At 39.3% G+C, this 22,031-nt stretch overlaps 1 protein-coding gene across 1 annotated transcript in view; it reads left to right on the top strand.

The window, feature by feature from the left end:
- LOC150038964 (voltage-gated delayed rectifier potassium channel KCNH1-like) overlaps positions 1-22,031 on the top strand; it is a 141,188-nt gene that overhangs the window by 44,172 nt on the left and 74,985 nt on the right. Inside the window, exon 5 of the mRNA XM_090328109.1 lies at positions 4,232-4,350. Coding sequence (XP_090184235.1) covers positions 4,232-4,350 — 119 coding nt within the window. The remainder of the gene's footprint in view (positions 1-4,231; positions 4,351-22,031) is intronic.

The raw sequence follows: 22,031 nt of genomic DNA, 5'->3' as shown, positions 1-22,031 counted from the left end.
TAATATTCTTCTCTGATCGAGTTGTGCCTAATTTTGGGATTGGGGGCAGGTGGAGCCTGGTAGTAATGCGCAAAGCCAGTTTGCGTCTAATATTTTCCCATGAACAATTCATGAAGAGGCAGGGACAGGGGATAATTAAGAGTTGACCAATTTTTATATGTGACATCACTCCCCCACCTAGAGCTTTGTGGACTATTGATGGTTCTGGGAATGCTGCCGGAGCCTTCCTTTACTGTTTGATCAGTTCTCACAATCCTTTTTATGTCAGTTATTTGGCTCTTGATTTCTTAACTCTTCACATCCACTTTCTCACTGGTTTCCCTCTGGCAGTGCTGACACACATACAAATTGAGCAAGGGGTGCTATTCTTTAAGAGGTGAGAATTCGCGGGTAAGATGAGGATCTATAGTACTCCAGAGGTTTCCTTTATTCCTTGTCTCTTGCTGTTTCTTCATTGAAAGTAGGCTGCAGGAGTTTCACCTCAACATTCTCTATTCTGAGCAATGCAGCCTAGGCAAGTGGATAGGAGAGAATTAGAATGCGAGACTAAGAATTTCCCCTCCCTCTTAGTCATGAAAGAATGCACCTCTTCTTGTTACCTCTTTGACTGCACCAAGTAATCTCATATTAAAGGAGAAAATTCATTTTTAAAGATCCATGTCATTAGAATGAGGACTCAATATTTGCGTACCCAATGCTATGGATATGGTATTGGAAATATAAACACAACTACATAGACATAAAAACCTATGACTCTATAGACTTAATGTTTTATTACATAGATTAATATGTATCTATAACATATAAACCCTCAGCCTAATTTTAATTATGTTCTAAAATTTAAGTACCAGTGATAGTATATAGTGATTCCCTTCTTGAATACTTCTTTGTTAAATGTGTCATTTGAAATATGATGTAAAAATCAATGTTAATAAATTCTTTAATAAAAAAGAAAAACAGATCCATGTTATTAATTCTGCATAGTACAGTCAAATTAAGTTGACAAAAGGAATTCAGGTTTCCATACATTTTTTTTAAGGACCAAAAATTTAGATTATTTGAAGATAGGTATTTGGCAAACTATTATGACTGCCGGCCCTTTTCATGTACCTTCCTGTGGCCTATTTATGGGGTCCTTTTGGGAAAGACACAGATAGAAGTTTCAGCCTCCCTCATTCACTCAATATAAACATTTAATTTCTCTGCCCATAAGATGATGGAAGGGTAATGAGTTAGTGATTGTTACTTAAAGAAGCCATTCTAGATTTTTGCATACACGCTCATGGGAAGAGACTATGGGAAGGAGACTTGCAGACACTTAGGCAGTGGTCCACACTGTTCATCTCTCTGTGTCCCCTGCTTTCTGCTGAATGTTTTCATGATATTAACAGCGTTAAGAGAATCTGTGACTCTATCTTAGAACCAGTCCAGACTCTGTCTTTTCTGATCTTCTGGAGTCATTTTCAGAGGAGTTTCTTTGTCTGAGCTCAGTTCAGTGTTAAAGTTCCAAACGGGATATCCTTGGAGCAGTGGCAGAAATGCTTGCCAAAGAGGGAGGCACAGAAGGATGTACCCAAACAGTACAGTTTGTGAAATGGACTGTTTATCTTATATGTGTCTTGGAAGCCCAGACAGAAATAGAGCAATCAATGAAAGGGGGAAAAAGTATTTGTTCTTCATTTACTACTATTGGACACACACACACACACACACACACACACACACACACACACACAGAATTCTGAGTGTCTTTTGAGTAGCTGACTTCATGTCAAGTGCTGAATGTAAAGAAATGTCTGGAAGGAAAGCGACTCTCCATTAGGGAATACTTGGAGGGTGAACAGAAATGTGAGCAAATATGAACAACATCAACAATAACAACAGCAACAACAACAAGGGACAATCAGCATTTGAGTTACTATTATTGCTATGGAAACTATGGGAGGAAGAATTTCTTTTGGTTCATTATTTTGGAAGGGCTGGCTCATCTTTACTTGTCTCAAGTGCTTGAGTAGGACATCATGGTGAAGACTCTATCTCCTAGCAGAGAAAAACTGGAAAGAGTCAAGCACTAGGCACAACCTTCAAAGACATGCCCCTAGTGATCATTTCTTCCAGCAAGGCTACACATACTCAGTTTCTACAAGCTCACAAAACAATGCCACTGGCTAGGGATGAAGCATTCAACACATGAGCCCAGGGAGACATTTTGTATTCAAACTGCAGCATTCCACCCTGGTACCAAAGACTGCATTCAATCCATTTTCAGGTGTCCCCAAAGTATTAATTAACAATTTTAACATGGTTCAAGAGTTGAAGTCTAAAGGTTCCTCTGAGGCCCAGGGCAAACTCCTGGCTGGGATCATCCTGTGTGCACAATTTATGTTCTTGCAACACATAATAGTACACACACTCTCATTCTACAAGACTCGAATGGGAGAGGAACAAGGGAAGGATCTGGCCAAAGCAACATTGAAACCCATCATGGCAAACCCTAAATCCTGTAGCTTCACATCTGGGCCACCAGGTGTCCAGAAGGCAGCTCCAGAGGGCCAGGGCCCTCGCTGGTCTTCACATTTGCACTCCACATGGTCTCCCTCTTGGGCTGGATTAACTGCGTCTTCCCTCAGCAGATGGACTTCATCCCAGGAGTCTCCTCCATCCTCCATCCTGGCTACCCACTGTAGTTTAGACTCCATCCTCAAGGCTTTCTGCATGTCCTTCTCAGGGGCTCGCTTTAGGGAATCTGACCCTGAGCTTCTGTAGGGCAGCTGTGGTGACGGATGGTTGGGGTGGTGATGGTGATGTTAGGGTGAGGGGTGGAGCCTTTGTCAGCTATTTTTTACTTGATCCTCCAAAATATATTCCTCTGTTTTTTTTTAAAGAGATTTACAGAATTCAGGCCCCAGGATTTTTTTAAGCTGAGAGGAAAGTCTGACTCTGAAAGAGATTTTTTTTTTTAAATTTTTTAAAAAAATATTGTAGTCTACATTTCCATAGCACACCCCAGTGAGTAATTTATAAATGCTCCATTTGGGGGAGATGTCAAAGACTCCTGCAGAGTTACCTCCTGTTAACATTGATGGAACCCCCGCAGCCCAATCACAGGGCACCACTTTTCAAAGTGACGCTAGCAGTCCTCCATCTCTGCTTCATGTGCTCAAGGCGGATGAAAGTACTACTAGCTTTTGTTAAAGCTCAATACTTCAAGAGTGGGCTACAAAAAAAAGGAGCTGGCTTAGTGTTGTTGCTATGTTGACCAATCCAGATTATGAATCTTAAAAGTTGTGCATAAAGCAGGCCATTCTCTCTCCTTAATCATGTTTCCTTGTGGATTCTGTCTGTTTTGGGAAGAAGCTCTAAGATGTGGAAGATGAGATTTATTTTACAAGGCACTAAATTTAAAGTTACACAGTCCTGCCATTAGCTGTCATATAAAAATAGTGTATTTGCTGTACATCCATGTGCAGAATTTTGAGGTTCTTGCTCTTGAGAAATCTCACAGGCTTTCAGGGATACTAGGGGCAGCTGCCATAGTTTTTACCTTGATGCAGATAGGGTTTTTGCATTTTGGAATGGATGTTTATTTGCTTCTCAGCATAGTAAAATCATTCAGACTTCTTAAGTTCTCAGAAAAAAACCTGGCACCAACTATTCCTGTTTCTTTTCCCCAAGCAGATAAATGGCAGCTACTGACTATTCTCAAACTGCCAGAGTTGAGTTCACTTGCTCTCTTGGTTTTGGGGTGATCAACAAATAGAAGAGCCAGTTGATGAGTTTGTCCATTTCAAACCCAGGACTAGTTCACATTCTGCATATCAGACAGTGGGACCAGCCTAAATCACACAAACAAATCAGAGAAACATTTTGACTGGTGGAGAAGCTTTGGGTCAGAGAGGAGAAATCTGAATTCTAGACCTTTTTCTCATTGTCAAGGTATTCTGTGTCTCAGTTTCCCTATTGTGTAAGAAGGTACTAAGCCCCATTCTATCTACTTCTCCTTGCTATCATCCTGACGAAGTGCAAGTGCCTGGGAAAAATAAATTGCTACATCATTTCGAGTATGTGAACAAGCTTTTCTGAGTAGCAAGCCTTGCTGGCAGGGGTGGCGAGTGATTCATAGGAGACTCAGTAGGACATTTGGGACATTCTCACAGTGTGACTGGTGTGAATATCTGTGCTCTTTCACGATGTGGTTGACTGTGTTTTTGTGCTCTTCCACACCTTTCAGGCTGGGGGAAGTTTGCTCGTCTGACCAGAGCACTGACAAGCAGCAGGGGTGTCCTGCAGCAGCTGGCTCCCAGCGTGCAAAAGGGTGAAAATGTTCACAAGCACTCTCGCCTGGCAGAGGTAAGGACAGGAAGTAGTTAATCTCGAAGCTCACTTCTTGGGAGGTAGGTGGGGTGAGAAAATGGCACAGAACTAGTGTGCTGGTTTGGAAGGGACCATCAAGACCTGTTGAAAGTGGGAGGCGGGGTGGGGGAGGCAACCTTGTCTTGGCTGGGCAACAAACCACAGTGTAGGACTTAGGGTAAGTGATTTCAGTCCTTTAAGCCTTTTATTGTCACTCGTGTAAAAGCAGACTAGAGAAAGCTGTATTCCAACTTCCATGATAACTGTTTCCGAGGGCATAGGAAAGGAACTAGAAGTGCTTCATAAAAGTTTTACTTAAAAAAATAAAGTTTTTGTTCTTTGAACAATGGTATAGGAAAGACATAGGAAGAAAAATAATTGTAATATCACGGACAAGATATTATTGTTACATTTTGTTTTGGTGTTCTTTTAACTCTTATTTTTGCATTTATTCTATAGCCTAAAGGCCAACAAATTCATTTGCATATGTTGATATTTGTGACACATGGGAAATGCCCCTAAGTAAGATTTAGAGTGCACCTAGAATATATAGCCAACAACCTCTTTCTGGGTTAATATCATTAAAACTATTGTTTTGATAACTTTCACAGTATGGAAAACTCATGTTCTCCCTTTTGCTGGGATAAGAGAGGATGGGAAGCCTTGACAAGGAGTATAATCAAACTTCATGCATGCAAATCATAATGAACTGCCAGTGGTTCTGCCTGCTCTTCTTTCTTCCGTGAACCTGAGTGGGAGCAAATCTTCACCTTACTCAAATGTGGCAATATGAGTTGTCCCTTTGCCCGGTCTCTGAGCTGCATTTGGATGTGTGGTCCTTTCTGATTTGATTTTTGGGTCCTATTTTGCCAAGGTAAAAACTACAATGGGTGTTGTGCACATATGGGCAGCACATACTGAGTGAGTGAACTACACAAAGTCCCCTTGCAGCAGCCATGAGCTTTTGCCCATAGGAGGGTTGGGGAATATTCATTTGCATCATTTTAGAGAAGGAAAGGCAGGTACTGGATGTTGGCAGTCTCATTTTTTTGTGGGCCTGGCTTACAATAGAATATTAAGGAGGCAATTACCCCACAGGCTGCCTTTTCCATGCTGTGTCTTATGGTTAATAAAATAATCTTTCCTGCTTTCATTCCTCCGCCGACTCTCATCTGGGTACACTGCCCCCAGGGCTGCCCCTTGTATGTATCCCTTAGGCCTGCTTATTCCGTAGATGGGTGCAGAACATCTTCATTGTAAGTCTTTGCCTGAATCCTTTCTTCATGGAGCTACTTGAAGCAGTCAGGGTTCTCTCTGCGAGGTAGTAGGATGTTTACATATTAAGAGCATTGTCACAAGGAATTGGCTATGGGATGGTGGCAGTTGGCCATACAAGTTCAAAGGTCAGGTTGGACACTCTGGGGAGTGCCCAGGTGAAAAGCTTAGTTCTGCTTTGAAGGTCTTTGAAGCCATGGGATGAAGTCCCCACTCAGATCACGGGAAATACTTCTCCATTCCTGAAGGTCAACAGACAGTGGATGTTGATCACATCTACAAAATTCCTGCACAAGGACACTCAGCTTAGGGCTTGCCTGAAAGCTGGGTACTGTGGCCTAGCCAAGATGACACGTAAAATGAACACTTACAGTTCACCCCTTAATTGATATTTGAGTGCTCATGCACCTTTCTTTAAAGTACTTAATGTATTTTTAAAATTGTATTTTATAGCCAGGGTAATGTATGGAGGGGTTACAGTCACATTCGTCAGGTAGTGTGTACATTACTTCTTGAACATTGATAACCCTTCTCATGTTTTTCTCCCATTTTCCCTTCCCTTACCCTCTTAAACTACTTAATCTTGACAGCAAAGAGACATCCCCATTTCGTACATTATCATTGTCCTGCATGTAACTGGAAAACATGCCTACCCTCTCCCTCGAAGAAGATGCAAAGTACTTGATGATCATTCTTTTACTTTAGATCTTAAACTTAAATACCCTGATATAAATGTAACCATTGTCAGTACATCTCATATCACAAGATAAGAGAAAGAGAATGGGAAGAAAATACTAGCCTAACAAAGAGAGAAATACAGTTCGTACTTTCCTGTTTTAATCTGCTGCATTTTGCCTCCTTTTTTCTATTCATTTGACTTTAAAAAATTATGCTGTTATTAAATATTATTAAAATTATTACTACTATAGAGGTGATGTACAGAGGGGTTATCATTTCACAAGTCTGATAAAAGTATATTTCTTTTTGGACAATGTCAACACTTCCTTTGCTTTCTTCCAGTTTTTCCCTCCTGTCCCCACCCATAAGTTGAATCATTTATTTTCAACATCGTGTCTAGTAAATGCCACTGCTGCATTTGTTCATCCTTTGTCCCTGCATTTCTGTACCCTCTTGCCCTTTCGTATACACACATGAGCAAGAGGAAAAAATTGTGCTGTTAACTGTGTGCTTGTGGCTAATGGTGGGCTATAATCCTAGCCACTCAGGAGCCGAAGATCTGAAAATCACAGTTCAAAGCCAATCTAGGCAGGAAAGTCTATGAGACTCTTATCCTTATGTCCAATTAACCACCAAAAAGCCAAAAGTGGAGCTGTGCCTTAAGTCGTAGCGTGCTAGTCAAGACTGGCACACACACACACACACACACACACACACACACACACACACACACACACACACAATTATGGTGTCATGTTCACCCATAAAATACAAGTACTTAGAACCATGTTTGGCAAAAAAGATGTTCAGTACTGTTTACCATATTAAAAATTGATTAAATAAATGAAAGGAATGATGTGAGAATTTTTTGTCTACCTATCTGTTATAAGTAATTTCACATTGATTCCAGTATGAGCCAAAATATTAGAAATAATTCAGCCCAAGGGTAAGCCTGGGAAGTCTATTGATTTTATAGATCTTTTTGGAGAATCAGCTTTTGTTCTTTTTTTTTTAAGTACAACCATAAAGATTATTTATTGATTTCAATGGAAAGATTTTCCTTTACAATACTGTCATGGAGACAGTACAAAACTAGGAGTGTGCCATACCATGTGCCTGCTATGCATATTTGGTCAGCTGACAATCTACTGCTTGATCAGCTTTTGTTCTTATTGTTTCTCTATTGATTTTATGTTTCTTATTTCATTGCTTTCTGCTTTAATTTTTGTTATTTATGTTAGTTTGCTGACTTTAGGTTCAATATGATCTTCTTTTTTGTAATTTCTTAAAGCAGAAGTTTAGTTGATTGAATTTTGATCTTTCTTCTTTTCTGATATATACATCCAATGGTAGAAAATGTCCCAGTACTGCTTTAATTGCATGTTGTAAGCTTTTTCTTTTCATTTAATTAAAATATATCTTAATTTCTTCTTTGGCCCATATGTCATTCAGAAAAGCTATTTAATTTTCAAGTGTTTTTGGAAATTCTAGTTTTTTTGGGGGAGGGGTTGAATTCCTAGTTTCATTCTGCTGTAATCTGACAGCAAGCATTGCATTAAAAAAGTTTGTTTTGTGACCCAGAATGGGTTGTACTAGGCAAATGCTCTATGTGAACTCAAGAAAACATATATTTTACTGTCATGTCAGTCAGCCTTCTGTCATTAAAGTGGTCTCTCACCTAGCAGCATTATATAGTTGTCCTTTGCTATATTGCAGCTCACTTATTACTACTTTGTGAATTTTCACCTGTGGGTCTTGGAACATAGCTCCCATGGTAGGCGAGGGATCACTTTTTACATTTTTTTTTATAACCAGCCATATAGTGAAGCCACAATAAATGAACTATGGTACAGTGAGGGAGAACTGTAACAAATTACCTGAGATAATTAATTTACAAGTAGGAAGCTGGGATACAGGGGTACAGAGGCACATGCTTGTAATCCCAGCTTCTTGATAGGTGAAGGTTGTGATTTGATGTCAGCTTGAGCAAAAATTTAACATGACCCTTTGTTAAGAACAAATTAGGCATAGCGAGTCACACTAGTGGGAGGTGTGTGGGAGGACTGAGGTCTGAGGTTCGCCCTAGGCCAGAAATGAGGCTGGGGGGTATGGCGCAAAAGGTAAAATATCTGCCTATATCAAGTGTAAGGCTGTCAGTTCAAACCCAGTACTACCAAAACCCAGCCCATTCAAACAACCAAATAAAAAAGTACTATGGCACATGGTTTTAAAAGTTCAAATCCATAATGTGACAGACCCACTGGGTGTAACCCTCTGCTGGGAGTGCAAGATGGCAGTGCACGATGGTGCAAGGTGGTATGTGAGGAGAAATTCCTCCAGGAATACAGAAGACCTGCCAGAGACCAGAAGACTTGCTAGTGGATTCTGTCTCCCAAAGAGGCTACCCATCCCCAATAGTATCACACCAAGAACCAAGCCTTCAATGCATGGACTTTGGGGGGCACTCGAGAGCCAAAGTAGAGCAGCTGCTGCTGGGGACATTGGTTCCCTCACTAGATATAGTTGATTAATAGGGTTATTGAGTTCAACCACACTCTTACTCATCTTCTGTTTGGGTCCATTGTTAGAAGGTTGTGGATACCTCTGTCTACAAGAGTGAATTCACCTGCTTGCAGTTTTTGCCCATGTATGTTGATGGTCTGTTAAGTACTTGTACATTGCATGTTGTTATATCTTGTTTGAGTATTGTTACTTTCATTTTCTTTTTTTTTTGCCCATTGTGGGGTTTGAACTCAAGGCCTGACACTGTCCCTGAGCCTCATTCTATTGGGTTTGAACTCAAGGCCTGACACTGTCCCTGAGCCTCATTCTATTGGGTTTGAACTCAAGGCCTGACACTGTCCCTGAGCCTCATTCTATTGGGTTTGAACTCAAGGCCTGACACTGTCCCTGAGCCTCATTCTATTGGGTTTGAACTCAAGGCCTGACACTGTCCTTGAGCCTCATTCTATTGGGTTTGAACTCAAGGCCTGACACTGTCCCTGAGCCTCATTCTATTCAAGGTTAGCACTTTACCAGTCACAGTGCCATCTCTGGATTTTGAGTGTTTAATTCGAGATAAGAGTCTCACAGAAACTTTTCTGCCCAGGTTGATTTTGAACCACAATCTTCAGATTGTAGCCTCCTGAGTAGTTAGGATTACAGGTGTGAACCACTGGTGCCTGGCTGAGAATTGTTACTTACAGTACAATAATGCCATTCTTTGTCCTCAATAAGTTTGTTTGCTCAGAGTCTGGTCTGATGGAAGTTAATATAACTGATTTAGTCTGCTCTTGATTAATGTTAGCACATTAGGTAGGTATGTTTTTTTCCCATCTCTTTGCTTTTAATCTCTATTTGTGCTTGTATTTTTTGTTGTTGTTGTTGTTGGTCATGGGACTTGAATTCTGGGCCTGGGTGTTATCCCTGAGCTTTTCAGCTCAAGGCTACCACCCTGCCCCTTGAGTCACTTCCTTACTATGGTTTCTCTAGATAATATCTGATTGGAAATGTGTGTTCTTTTCATTTTAATGTATAGAGGGGTTACAGTTATATTCGCCAGATACATTGATACCCCTTCTCATGTTTTTGTCCCCATTTCTCTCCTCCCACCTCCTCCTCTCATCTTTTTCCCCCCTTCCCTTTCCTATTTCAAATAAACAAATAAATGTATATACAATATACCAGGTAACAAAGTCAGATACTGTAACAATATGAGATTATCCAACAAAAGAGAAGAGAAAAAACATAATACAGTAAGAACAACAATCACTCATAATTAAGCTCTTGTTTCCATGTGCTGGGGTCCATTAATTTTGCCTCATCCTATATGGCCTTCTGTATCCAGGGTTTGAGCTATTGTAATCCTCTGCTAGGAGAGTCCTAGATTTGTACTAATTATTACAAATAAGGGAAACCATTGAGCCTGAGTTTTCATCACTCTGAAAAATCTCTTCTTTCAATTGGTGTGTGTCGACTATTGAAGTTTAAAAAGATGATTACTATAGTTAGGTTGACATCTAAGGTTGCTACTCTTTTCTGTTCAATGATGTTTGTTGGCTATTTTCCTTCTGTCCTTTTTGGTTTTAATACAACATTTTAAAAAATGAGTCATTCATTTTTCCTACCTTTTGTGAGTACCTTATTATAACAAATTATTCCTTTATCCTATTTCTTATATCATTGCTTTCATTTATGAATAAACATACATAGAACATGAATTATGCATATGTATAGCCACATACATTGTTGATATTATATAAGTCAATTATTATCTATTAGATCAATTAAAATAGTAAAGATAAAGATTACTATTTTACTTTCACTTACCCTTTATCTGATATTCTTCCTGTTTTGTCTTTAGGAATATTTAAATGTCTAAACTATATATTTTTCCTTTTCTGAAAACTTCTCAAGATTTCTTGTGAGACATGTCTTCTTTTAACAAATATATTCATTTTTTTGTTTTCTGAAAAAGTCTCCATATCTCCTCTACATTTGGAGAATAACTCTACATGATGCAGGATTTTAGATTGGTGTGGAGGGTTTTTTTTGTCTGAATACTTTTAAGTATTAAGTTTACTTGTGTCTTGTTTACACAGTTTCTCTGAGGAGATGTTGATCTTGGCTTCTCTGGGAACTAGGTGATAATTTTTCTCCCCTGGTTTCTTTGAGGATGTGTTTGTTATCTTTGATTTTTAATATGATATGCTGTGGTTTGTTTTGTTTCAATGGCATTCATTTGGGTAACTTTTCAGTGACTATTGCTTTGAGTATTTCTGCTTTTAAATTTTCCGCCTGATATTTCTGTTATGTATATTTACACCATGTAAATTTCTCATGGATTTTGGATAATGCATTCTGATTCTTTTAAAAGTTGATTTTTTTCTCTCTGCTCATTTCAATGGAAACCCTGAAGCTCAGAGGTTCTTTTCTTTGCTGAGTCCCATCCACTAATTGGCCCATCAAAGACATTCTTCATTTCTGTTGTAGTATTTTTGATCTTTAGCATTTCTTTTTGGATCTTTCGTAGAATTGCATTTCTGTTTACGTTGCCCATCTGTTCTGCATGTGCTTACTTTATCCACTAGATCCCTTAGCATATTAATCACAGTTGTTTTAAAATCCCAGACTGATCTCAGCCTTATCTGGTCTGTTTCTGATGCTAGCTCTGCTTCTTCAAACCACAATTTTTGCCTTTTTTTTTTAAATGCTGTATGGCCTTTGATTGAAAGCAGGACAAAATGAAATGGGGAAAATTTGTCAGGAATATAGATCTTTAGTAATATAGTGATAAAGTGTGTGTGTGTGTGTGTGTGTGTGTGTGTGTGTGTGTGTGTGTGTGCGCGCATGCGAGTGTGCATGTGTCTGCCCTAGGGCTTGAACTCAGGGCTTGGACACTGTCCTCAATTTTTTTTTTCTTTTTCTTCAAGGCTGACACTTTATCACTTGAGCTGCTGCTTTACTTCTGGCTTTCTGGTGGTTAACTGGAGATAAGAGTCTCACAGACTTTGCAGTCAGGACTGGCTTCAAACAGAGATCCTCAGATATCAGTCTCCCGAATAGCTAGGATCACAGGTGTGAGCCACTGATATCTGCTATATTTCACTTTTAAAAAAATGGCTACACTAGGAATGAACTCAGAGCCTCATACTTCTTAAGTATGAACCACATCATCACTATTGGTTTTTGCTGCTTATTTTCCAAATAGGTTTTTACTTCCTGTTTCATCTGAGTATAGTCTTTTATGTTACACATTCTGAAAGCTAGGATAGCAAGCATCTAACATCACATTCAGCTTTTTCTTGAGAGGGGTTCTTGACTTCTTGTCTGCCATCCTTGTTTTGAACCAGGACAAGCTTCCAAGTAGCTAGGATTATTGGCATGAGCCATCTGTGCCATTTATTTTTTAAGTTTAGAATCGAAAGATAAAAATTTTGCATGTTTATTGTGAACAACCTATGTATATTTATAAAATATGTATACATTGTTGATTGTCTAAGTCAAGCTAGCTGGTCATGTCATTTTACATACCCTACATGCATTGAGAACACTTAAAAATCTATCCTGGCAATTTTATGAGTACAGCATATTATTATTAACTATAGTTACCATTTTGTATCAAAGATCTCTCCAACCTTTTCCTCTTAGTTGAAATTTTGTGTCCATTAGCCAATACATTCATAACTCTCCCACCTGACCCTTAAACCCTGTGGTAACTACCATTCTGCTTTACTTTTGTGGGTTCAATTGTCTTTACTTCTACATGTAAGAAAGAACTGTAGTATGTATTGTCCTATGCCTGACTTAGCTCACTAAGATGAATTCCTTTCTGGTTTACCATATAATTATAAATGACACAATTTCATTCTTCTAGAGGCTGAGTAGTATTTAATTGTGTGTCTACAAACACATGCATCGAATTTTCTTCAGTCTTCTCTTGCTGAATACTTCAGTTGTTTCCACATCTTGAATTCTGTGACTAAGGCTTCAATTATGATAGGAATGGAGAGAATTCTTTGGCATATTGATTTAAGTTCCTTTCAACTATGATCATGAGATCTCAGCCTCCTGAGTTGCTAGGATTACATGTGTGAGCTGTCAGTGCCCAGCTTTTAATGAAAAGTTATTGCTTCAATATTAGTTTACTTAATAGTAGATCGTCTTTCTTTGAGTCAGTGTTTTCCTGGTGTGTTTTTCCAGCTCTTATTTTATAAACTTTCTGGGTACCTTTGGGTCTTCATTAATGAGCCTCTTGATTTTAGTTAAGCACAATACCAACATCTATAGCCACAGAAATACTTCACCCTCTCTCTGTTGCCCGCAGTGCATACCAGGTTCCAGTAGTACTTGCTATTACAAAACTCGATTTGGTTTTAGCTCATTTGAACTGGGATGGTTTCCTGTTTCTATTCAGTTTCTGGTACTTAAGGTTTGGGCCTTTGGTACAAATTAGTAAATGTTTCATTTGTTTAAACAGCATTTCAGTGCACTTGTGTAAGTGAAGGGTTGACCTATATTTACTTGGTCCATGCTAGTAGCTATTAACTCTCTAAATACTCGTGGTGGCATGAATATGATAGATTATTAGAAGTATATGTAGGAGACAGAGCACACTAACCTTTAAAACTAGGCAGAAACGGCTGAAATTCAAAAGCAAGGTCAGACCAGTTTATATAGTCTGCCTAATGACAATGATTTCTTTCTTCCCTTTCCATAACCAGTATTCAGTGCTATCATTTGTTTAGCTCAATCTTTTTTTTTTTTTTTTTTTTTTTGCCAGTCCTGGGCTTAAGCTCAGGGCCTGAACACTGTCCTTGGATTTTTCTGAAGGCTAGAGCTCTACCACTTGAGCCTTAGCACCACTTCCGGCTTTTTCTAAGTATGTGGTACCGAGGAATCAAACCTGGGTCTTCGTGCATGCTAGGCGTGCACTCTACCACTAGGCCAAACTCCCGGCCCCTGTTTAGCTCAATCTTAACTTTTAACTAAATCCACAAGGAAGAACATCTGGTGTGTGTGTGTGTGTGTGTGTGTGTGTGTGTGTGTGTGTGTGTGTGTGTGTGTGTGTGTAGTGTACATGATTCAGTGTGAGAATGATAATGGAGACCTTTACATGTATGGAATTCTGCCTTTAGTCACTTTTGAGGGGGTGGGGCATGAGGAGTGTGACATGGCTGGGCCAGATTACCTTGGCAGGTGATTGGACAGAACTAAAATTAGACGAGGTCTCCTTCCTGAACACATGAGTAGTTAGGCTTTCTATTCATGTCTGCCTCTAACGACCTGGCGCCTATCTCTGCTCCTAGGGAGAACAGGGTACAGTACATTCAGTACTGAGACCAGTCAGGATCCTTACTTTTCTGGTCTGAATCAATACTAATACTAATACAAATCGAAGCTGTCAGGATTTATGTGATCCCAAATGTCCTAGGTTTTAGAAACAAGCTCACCTATTTCTGAAACTGAAGTTTTTCTACCTTCCTTTCTTTTTCTTTTTTGGGGGTATGACTTCATTTGGCTCTTCTGACTGAGGGGAAAAATGTTATTTTTCAAGTGGCTCTTCATGACATAAAGCTCTGGAGAGGAAGTCACTTTGGCAACAGGAACCTTTACCCTAAGAATCTGGGGTTTTCAGCTCATTTTGCCTTTTGTAATGAGTCTTGGAAAATATTCGTAGCTGTCTACTTATGGACAACAAGGTGTGGCTTCAGATAGTGCTGCACCTGGAGGGATGACCATTTTCTTTGTATGTTGCAAAGTGAGCTTGTGACATGACTGGCTAGGGTACTTCCTGTTTTATTTCAGCCCTGCAGTCAGAGTTGTGACTTGTCTGTGTGTACATAGCAGCTGTGGGTTTCTGTCTCCTCTTTGCTGAGAAATGTTTTTTTTTCATATATTTTTTCATATATGTAGTTAATAGAAGGGTTTACATTATATTTGCCAGATAGAAGGTGCATTACTTCACATACATTGATACCCTTTCTCATGTCTTGGTCCCCATTTCCCTCCCCCCATCCCCGCCCCTAATCTTGTTTTCCTCCCTTCCCTATCTAACTTCAAATAATCAAATATGCATATATACAATATATCAGATAGCCAGGAGAAATACTGTAACAATATGAAATAACCAAGGGACAGCAAAAGAGATGAGAGATAACATAATACATTAAGAACAGCAATCAGTCATTATATGGCTTTTGTTTATATAGAGGAATGGGTTTTTTTCAGAGAATTCTTTGCTTTTATCCTAGAAGGGTTGTTTTTGTGCACTTGCTTATTATGTTTTAATAAACTTTACTTAAGTCAAGAAAGAAGAATCAAAATGTTCAAAGGTGTCAGAGTCAATTCTGCATTGGATTTTGATGGAAAAGCCACAGCTTAAAATCAGGTTTAGGGATTTTAGGTATCTTTTTCTCCTGTTCTCTCTTCTCTTTCACCTCTCTTTCTCCTCCCCTTTTCTCTCTCATCTCCCCTCCTGCCTCCAACCTTCCTCTCTTTCTCCTTTCTCTTCCTTCTTCTCTCTTCCCCCTTCTCTCGTCTCTTTTTCCCCTTCCTTCTTCCCCCTTTCCTCTTCCCTCTTCCTCTTCTTTTCTCTCCTTAGAGGCAAGATGATGCCTCCATTCTCCTGCCTTCTTCTCTTTTCTTTCTCTTTTCCCCTTCCCTCTTCCCCTTTCCCTCTTCCTTCTTCCCTCTAATTCTTCTTTCCCCTCTTAGAAGCAAGATGATGCAGTGGAAAAAGAAAAAGAATTGGAGTCACACTGACCCAAATCCTCCTCCAAACCTCTACTACATTCCAGCTGTGTGATTTCGTAAATCTCACTTAGCTTCTCTAAATTTCCTTCATCCTATGAAATAAAGATACTACGTACCCGAAAAGATTGTTTTGAGACTCTATGCTGCTTTAAAAGACAAGTCTGATCTAATTATTCCCTGCTTAAAAACCCTTTAACATCTTCTTGTTGCGTCTTTGGATAAATTTAAGTTTTATTTGGTGACATTCACCCAGCCCACTCTTTGCACCAGGCTGGTGGTATTTACACTTGTTGCTTTCTCTTACCTATGGGCCTTGGAACATGGCTTGACTGGGAAACCTCTTGTTCCTCTTGGCAGGATGCTCATTACTCTTTCTTTGTCAGTTTAGATTCCACCCTTCCACTGTGAAGTCTTCCCAACTGCCTCTGCCCACTTCTTGCCAGTTGAGTGACTCCCTCCAAAACTCTTCTTGCAAGTATAGTTTAGCCTTTGAGTGCCTGTGTCATCAAGAATGTTTTGTCACATATTGGTCTTCTTCAGTGGATGAAAGGTCAATGCAGACTGTGACAGTACTGTGAGAAGTAAATACCTAGTTCAGAGCATCATGAAACATTAAGAGAGTACAGCTGAAGTATTTCTCAGCAGCATAAGAATAAAATAAGATAGCTATCAAATTGTCTTTCACTATAATATTTTATTTGTAAATGTATTACATGAGTTGGCACTTATGGTGGCAAAGTATATGGATTAATACTTTTTTAATATATTTTTATTGTAATTAATAGAAGGGTTACATGATATTTGCCAGATAAATGGTGCCTTAATTCCCACACATTTATACCCTTTCACATGTCATGGTCCCCATTTCCCTTCCCCCGGATTAATACTTTTAATTGCTTCCCACCACCTTTATTTTTTCCATTAAGGAAGAAATGCATCATGGAAAAAAGCCCTAAAAATAGCACCTGTCAGGTTTATGGAGAAGGGTGTTTATGACAGGAATTAAGCAGTTGTTTGGTTTGGGATGTCTCAAGCCTGAAATCAGGCTTTGTTTTGTAACTGGTGCTGTAGCCAGCTGTCGTAACATCCAGAGCTCCTTTTCTGTTTTGAATGTGTGAAGGAAGTGAAGGAAGTTTGTCCAAACCCAAGAGACCATAAAGGCCCCCCCACCTTTTTTAAAACTGACTTGATTTTTGAATCTGTACCTGGAGGGTGGAAAGCAGTGAATAGAGGGAAGCGGATGGATATGGAAATGTCTATGGAATAGGCCAGCGTGGGATTTCTTACGCTACAGAACTGAAGTTTCTCTAGTGATCCGCAGAGGAGGACGAGGCAATGGGGGTGAAGGTGATAGGGGTGTTCTCTCTGTGTCTTTAGATGGCTAAGGAAGCCATATTGGCAACTGGAATGGTGAGCACACCAAGGTCACTGTCAAAAGGGAAGTTCTATGTGTCTTCCACTGTCCATCATCCAGGGAGATGATAGGTGACCCTCCTGAGAGGTGGTCTCAGGCTGTTGACTTTTTTGGGCCTATCATAGTGGATTGGGGTAGGACTTTAAGCTCTCAGAAAAGTTTCCAAATTTGCTTCTGATTTTGTCCAGTGCTAGTTCAGGCCTGCATCTTTTCTTCTGGAATCCTGAATTGATTCCAATAGCAGGAACACTGCCTATGCTTATCCCCTTCCAGATCTTTCTTCAAATGATTACCTGGTTAGCCTTACCAAGAGATCGTCCATTAAGAGCCTTCTCCACTTAAAATCCTTACCTATGTACCTAGGATATATCGAGTTCTGCTCTCTGAATCCAGCTTCATTTCCAATGCCTTCTATAGTCTCATTCAAAATACAATATGTTTTAGCTACATCAGATCATTCCTATAGTAGCTTCTGTGCTATAGTCCTTTACTGTCTGAACCTATGTGCACACTCTTGGTCCATCAAAAATGCCCCAGGATGGGCTGGGAATTTGGCCTAGTGGTAGAGTACTTGCCTAGCATGCACCAAGACCGGGGTTTAATTCCTTGGTACCACGTACATAGAAAAAGCCCGAAGTGGTGCGGTGGTTTAAATGGTAGAGCTCTACCTTTGAGGAAAGCCCCAGGACAGTGCTCAGGCCCTGAGTTCAAGCCCCGGGACTGGCAAAAAAAACCATGCCCCAGGTAAATTTTGTCTGTTTGTGTTTCAGCCTTGAAGAGAAAGCTTGACAATTACATTACACCTGGGCTTTTCCCGATCACTGAAGTCATTTGCTGTCTTTCTCTTTTTTTCTCTGCTCTTAAAGTACTTTGTGTTGATGTGTTTGTTTGTTAGTTGGTATTGGGACTTGAACTCAGGATCTGAGTGATGTCCATGAGCTTTTTCGGCAAGGCTGGTGGCCCTCTACCACTTGAGCCACAGCTCCAGTTTTGGCTTTTTAATAGTTATTTGGAAATATATCTATATTCTGATTTTATCCATATAGTGTCACTCTGGCATAGGTGGTATGAGGTTCATGTTGCAGGTGAAGAAACAGAAGCATGGTGACTTTGCCTATTCCAACGGTGGATCAGCAGTGAAACATAGATCATGGTTTCTAGGCTGAGCCTGTAAAACTTAATCGTGACCAAATGCCCCCTCTCAAATGGTTTCCCAAGCCATCTCTCAACATTAGTTGATATGTCCTTCTGACCTCTACCTTCTTGTCTCACATATGTTTTTACATGGCACACACATGCCTACAGCTTACATGTTTCAATTTACTTCTTGTGGCCTGCTGTGTGCATTGTTTATCCATCGCAAATCTACTGCTCAAAGGACCTGACCAGTTCAGGTTCATGAACATAGTTCAGGATGTTCTCATGCTGAACTATGAGTCCATGACTTAAACCTGTGCTGCCCTAGATGCCCAACACTGGCTACATCTGTCTACTGAACAACTGAAATGTGACTTGTAGCAGGAACTAAAGGTTGCAAAAATATCTCACGAATCATTTCATTGATTATATGCTGACATAATATTTTAGATATATCATGTTAAGTTATTGGGTAAATATACCATTATAATTAATTTTTGCCTCTTTTCGTTTACTAGGAAATTTCAAATTACATGAGACTTGTATCATATTTCCATTGATTAGTCCTGGATTAGACTATGGGCTTCTGAATTAGACTTGGGTTTCCATTTTAGCTTCACTTAATTAGCTTTGTGGTTTTAGGCAATTTGACCTTCCTGGAATAATTTTCCTTTATCTACAAAACAGATCCCGATATCTATCACACATGCTTGTATAAGGACTGAATTGTATTTTGTATGTGTTTAGCCTAAACCATAATATGAGAACAAAAGGATTAAATTATATCCCTGGGGTTCAACTTAGCCAGGGTGTCAACATGGGATGACCATTTAAAATGTTTGCTATCTTTTCTAGACTATATAAGTGCCTCAAGGAGGTCTGAGAAATATTCTAGGCCTGGACTCAGGGCTGGTGCACTGTCCTTGGGTTTCTCAAGGCTAGCGCTCTACCACTTGAGCCATAGCACCACTTCTGGCTTTTTTCTATGTATGTGGTACCAAGGAAATGAACCTGGGTCTTCACGCATGCTAGGCAAGCACTCTACCAAACTCCTAGTGCCGAGTTGTGAGAATTAATTGAACTAATGTCTCACTAGATTACAGTGGGATATAGAGTAAGCACCCGATTAGTGTTAATGCTTCATTCCTAGAGATGCACATCTGCTAGAAATTGTTCTGATAACAAATGGTCTATATAGGCTCTGATTTTTGTTTCTTGATGGAAGTGCTTATATTTAGAATATTTCCCTAAGATATCACATATTCTCTCTTGTCTGTTTGTGCTTATAGTATCCTAAAAACATTCGTATGCATTACATATGGGTTTATATGGATACATATATATGCATATAAACATACATATAATATATGTAAATATATTTATTGTTGGCATCAGAGCTTGAACTCTAGACCTCACTTTGTTGATACTCTGCTACTTGAGTGATGCTTCTAGCTTAGCTTTGTGCTGTTTACTTTGGATGTTGAATATTGTGGACTTTTCTGGCTGGGATGGCATTGAATCATAATCCACCAGATATTAATCTCCTGAATAGCTAGAATTACAACACTTGTTTTTGATTACACACACACACACACACACACACACACACACAGAGTCAAAAATGGTACAGTGAAATTGAAATCAAGATCTTTTTTTCATATATTTTTATTGTAATTAATAGAAGGGTTACATTATATTCACCAGATAGAAGATGCATTACTTCACATACATTGATACCCTTTCTCATGTCTTGGTCCCCATTTCCCTCCCCCCACCCCTGCCCCTCATCTTGTTTTCCCCCATTCCCTATCCAATTTCAAATAACCAAATATGCATATATACAATATATCAGATAATGAGGTGAAATACTGTAACAGTGTGAGATAGCCAAGGGACAGCAAAAGAGATGAGAGATAACATAGTACATTAAGGACAACAATCACTCATTATGTGAATTTTGTTTCTGTATCCTGGAGGTCCTTTCATTTAGCGTCATACTATTTGGCCTTATGTATTTAGATTTTGTTCTGAAATCAAGATCGTAAAGAGATATCTATAATCTCATGCTTAGTGCCACTTTATTTGCAATAGCCAAGACATGGAAGTAATGATGGAGGAGTGGATAAAAAAAATGCTTTACTTGAGGGGTAGTTGAAGGGCAGGGAAAGTGGGAGAAAATGAGGGAGGGGTAACATTGTTTGAAAAGAAATGTACTCATTACCTTATGTAACTGAAATCCCTCCGTATATCACCATTTTACAATAAAAATACCTTAAAAAAGAAAATGCTTATTTATATATGTATACCTCCAGTAGAATATTAAGACAATTATAATTATCTATTTTCAATAACAAAGATGAATTTGAAATGACATTCTAAGTAAAATAAATCAGCTAGTGAAGGACAAATCCTACAATAGCATGTGTATGCAATATGAAAAATCTATAATAGTCAAACTCACAGAAAAGAATAGAAAAGAGGCTGCCAAGGGCTACAGGGAAAGAGAAATGGGAGGTACAGTCAAAATGTACAAAGTTTCAGTTGACAAGAATAAGTCCTAGAGAGCTACTGTACAACAGATTGTTTGTAGTTAATACTATGGAATTCCAATAGAACGTTTTAAATGAAATTTTACTGTTATTTGTAAGAGTGATATACAGTTATATACACCAGATAAAGAGTAAAATTCATTTTGAACAATGTCACCAGAACTTCTTGAAGAATTAGTTCTAGAGGCTTCTTGAAGTAGTATCTGAGCTGCACACATTTGTGGTACTAGAACTAGAGAAAGATTAAGAAAGTCAAACAAGGATTGTTTCAAGAAGGAAGAAGTACAGAAATCTAATCTGTAAATAAGCAACCTACCAGCCTTTTTGTCTTCCGGAGGCACAGGAGATGTGGTGATGCATGTCACTGGGCTATGAAAGGTAGCTTGTGAGGATGGACTAGTGGAAAGACTTGAATCTGGAACTAGAAGTTAGGTTGTGGATACCAGCTCCTCTGCTTACTCATCTCGTGCATGACTCAGGGTGAGTTACTTCACCTCCATTACATTGAGCCTCCATTACATTTTTCCATCTCTAGAACTGCATCACTGTGTGAATACAAGGATTCAAAAATGCAATAGAAGACATGAGAAAGGGCTGGGAGTATGGCCTAGTGGTAGTGTGCTTGCCTAGAATGCATGAAGCCCTGGGTTTGATTCCGCAGTAACACACACACACACACACACACGCACACACACACACACACACACACACACACACACACACACACACACACACAAAGCTGGAAGTGGGCTTTGTTTCACGTGGTAGTACTAGCCTTGAGCAAAAGTGCTCAAAGGTCAGGGCCTAGGCCCTGAGTTCAAGTTCCAGGACTGGCAAAAGAAAAAGACATTAGAAAGGTAAGTTTAAGCCAGGCGTGGTATTTCACGCCTGTAATCCTAGCTACTCAGGAAGCTGAGATCTGGGGATTGCAGTTCAAAGCCAGCCTGGACACTAAAGACCTTGAGACTCTTATCTCCAATTCACTGGGAGTGGTGCTATAGCTCAAGGGGTAAGGGTGGTAGCCTTGAGCTGAATTGCTCAAGGGTAGTGCCCAGGCCCAGAGTTCAAGCCCCATGGCCAACCAAAAAAAAAAAAAAGAAGAAGAAAGATAAGTGCAAGATCAATGTGATAGAGATTAGTGAGTTTGACTTTCATATTTTTAATATGAAAAAAATCTATTTTTTACTGAAGGATCCTAAAAAAAAAAACCTGTTACTACTGAGGAGGCTATGATGGAAATCTTTCTGATCAGCATGAAAATCAGTCATTTATTATAGTACTAAAAGACTATTGGATTAGGATTGTTCACTGGATGCCAAACACTATTTAGGTCAGGGAATTTTTCTTAAGGATATTGATTTTCTCTAGTC

This window comes from Megascapheus bottae, unplaced genomic scaffold (genome assembly GCF_031878675.1).
Source record: "Megascapheus bottae isolate mThoBot1 unplaced genomic scaffold, mThoBot2.hap1 H_1, whole genome shotgun sequence".
Lineage (NCBI taxonomy): Eukaryota > Metazoa > Chordata > Mammalia > Rodentia > Geomyidae > Megascapheus > Megascapheus bottae.
Note: the sequence above shows the minus strand (reverse complement) of the source record. Positions and strands in the feature narration are given on the sequence as shown.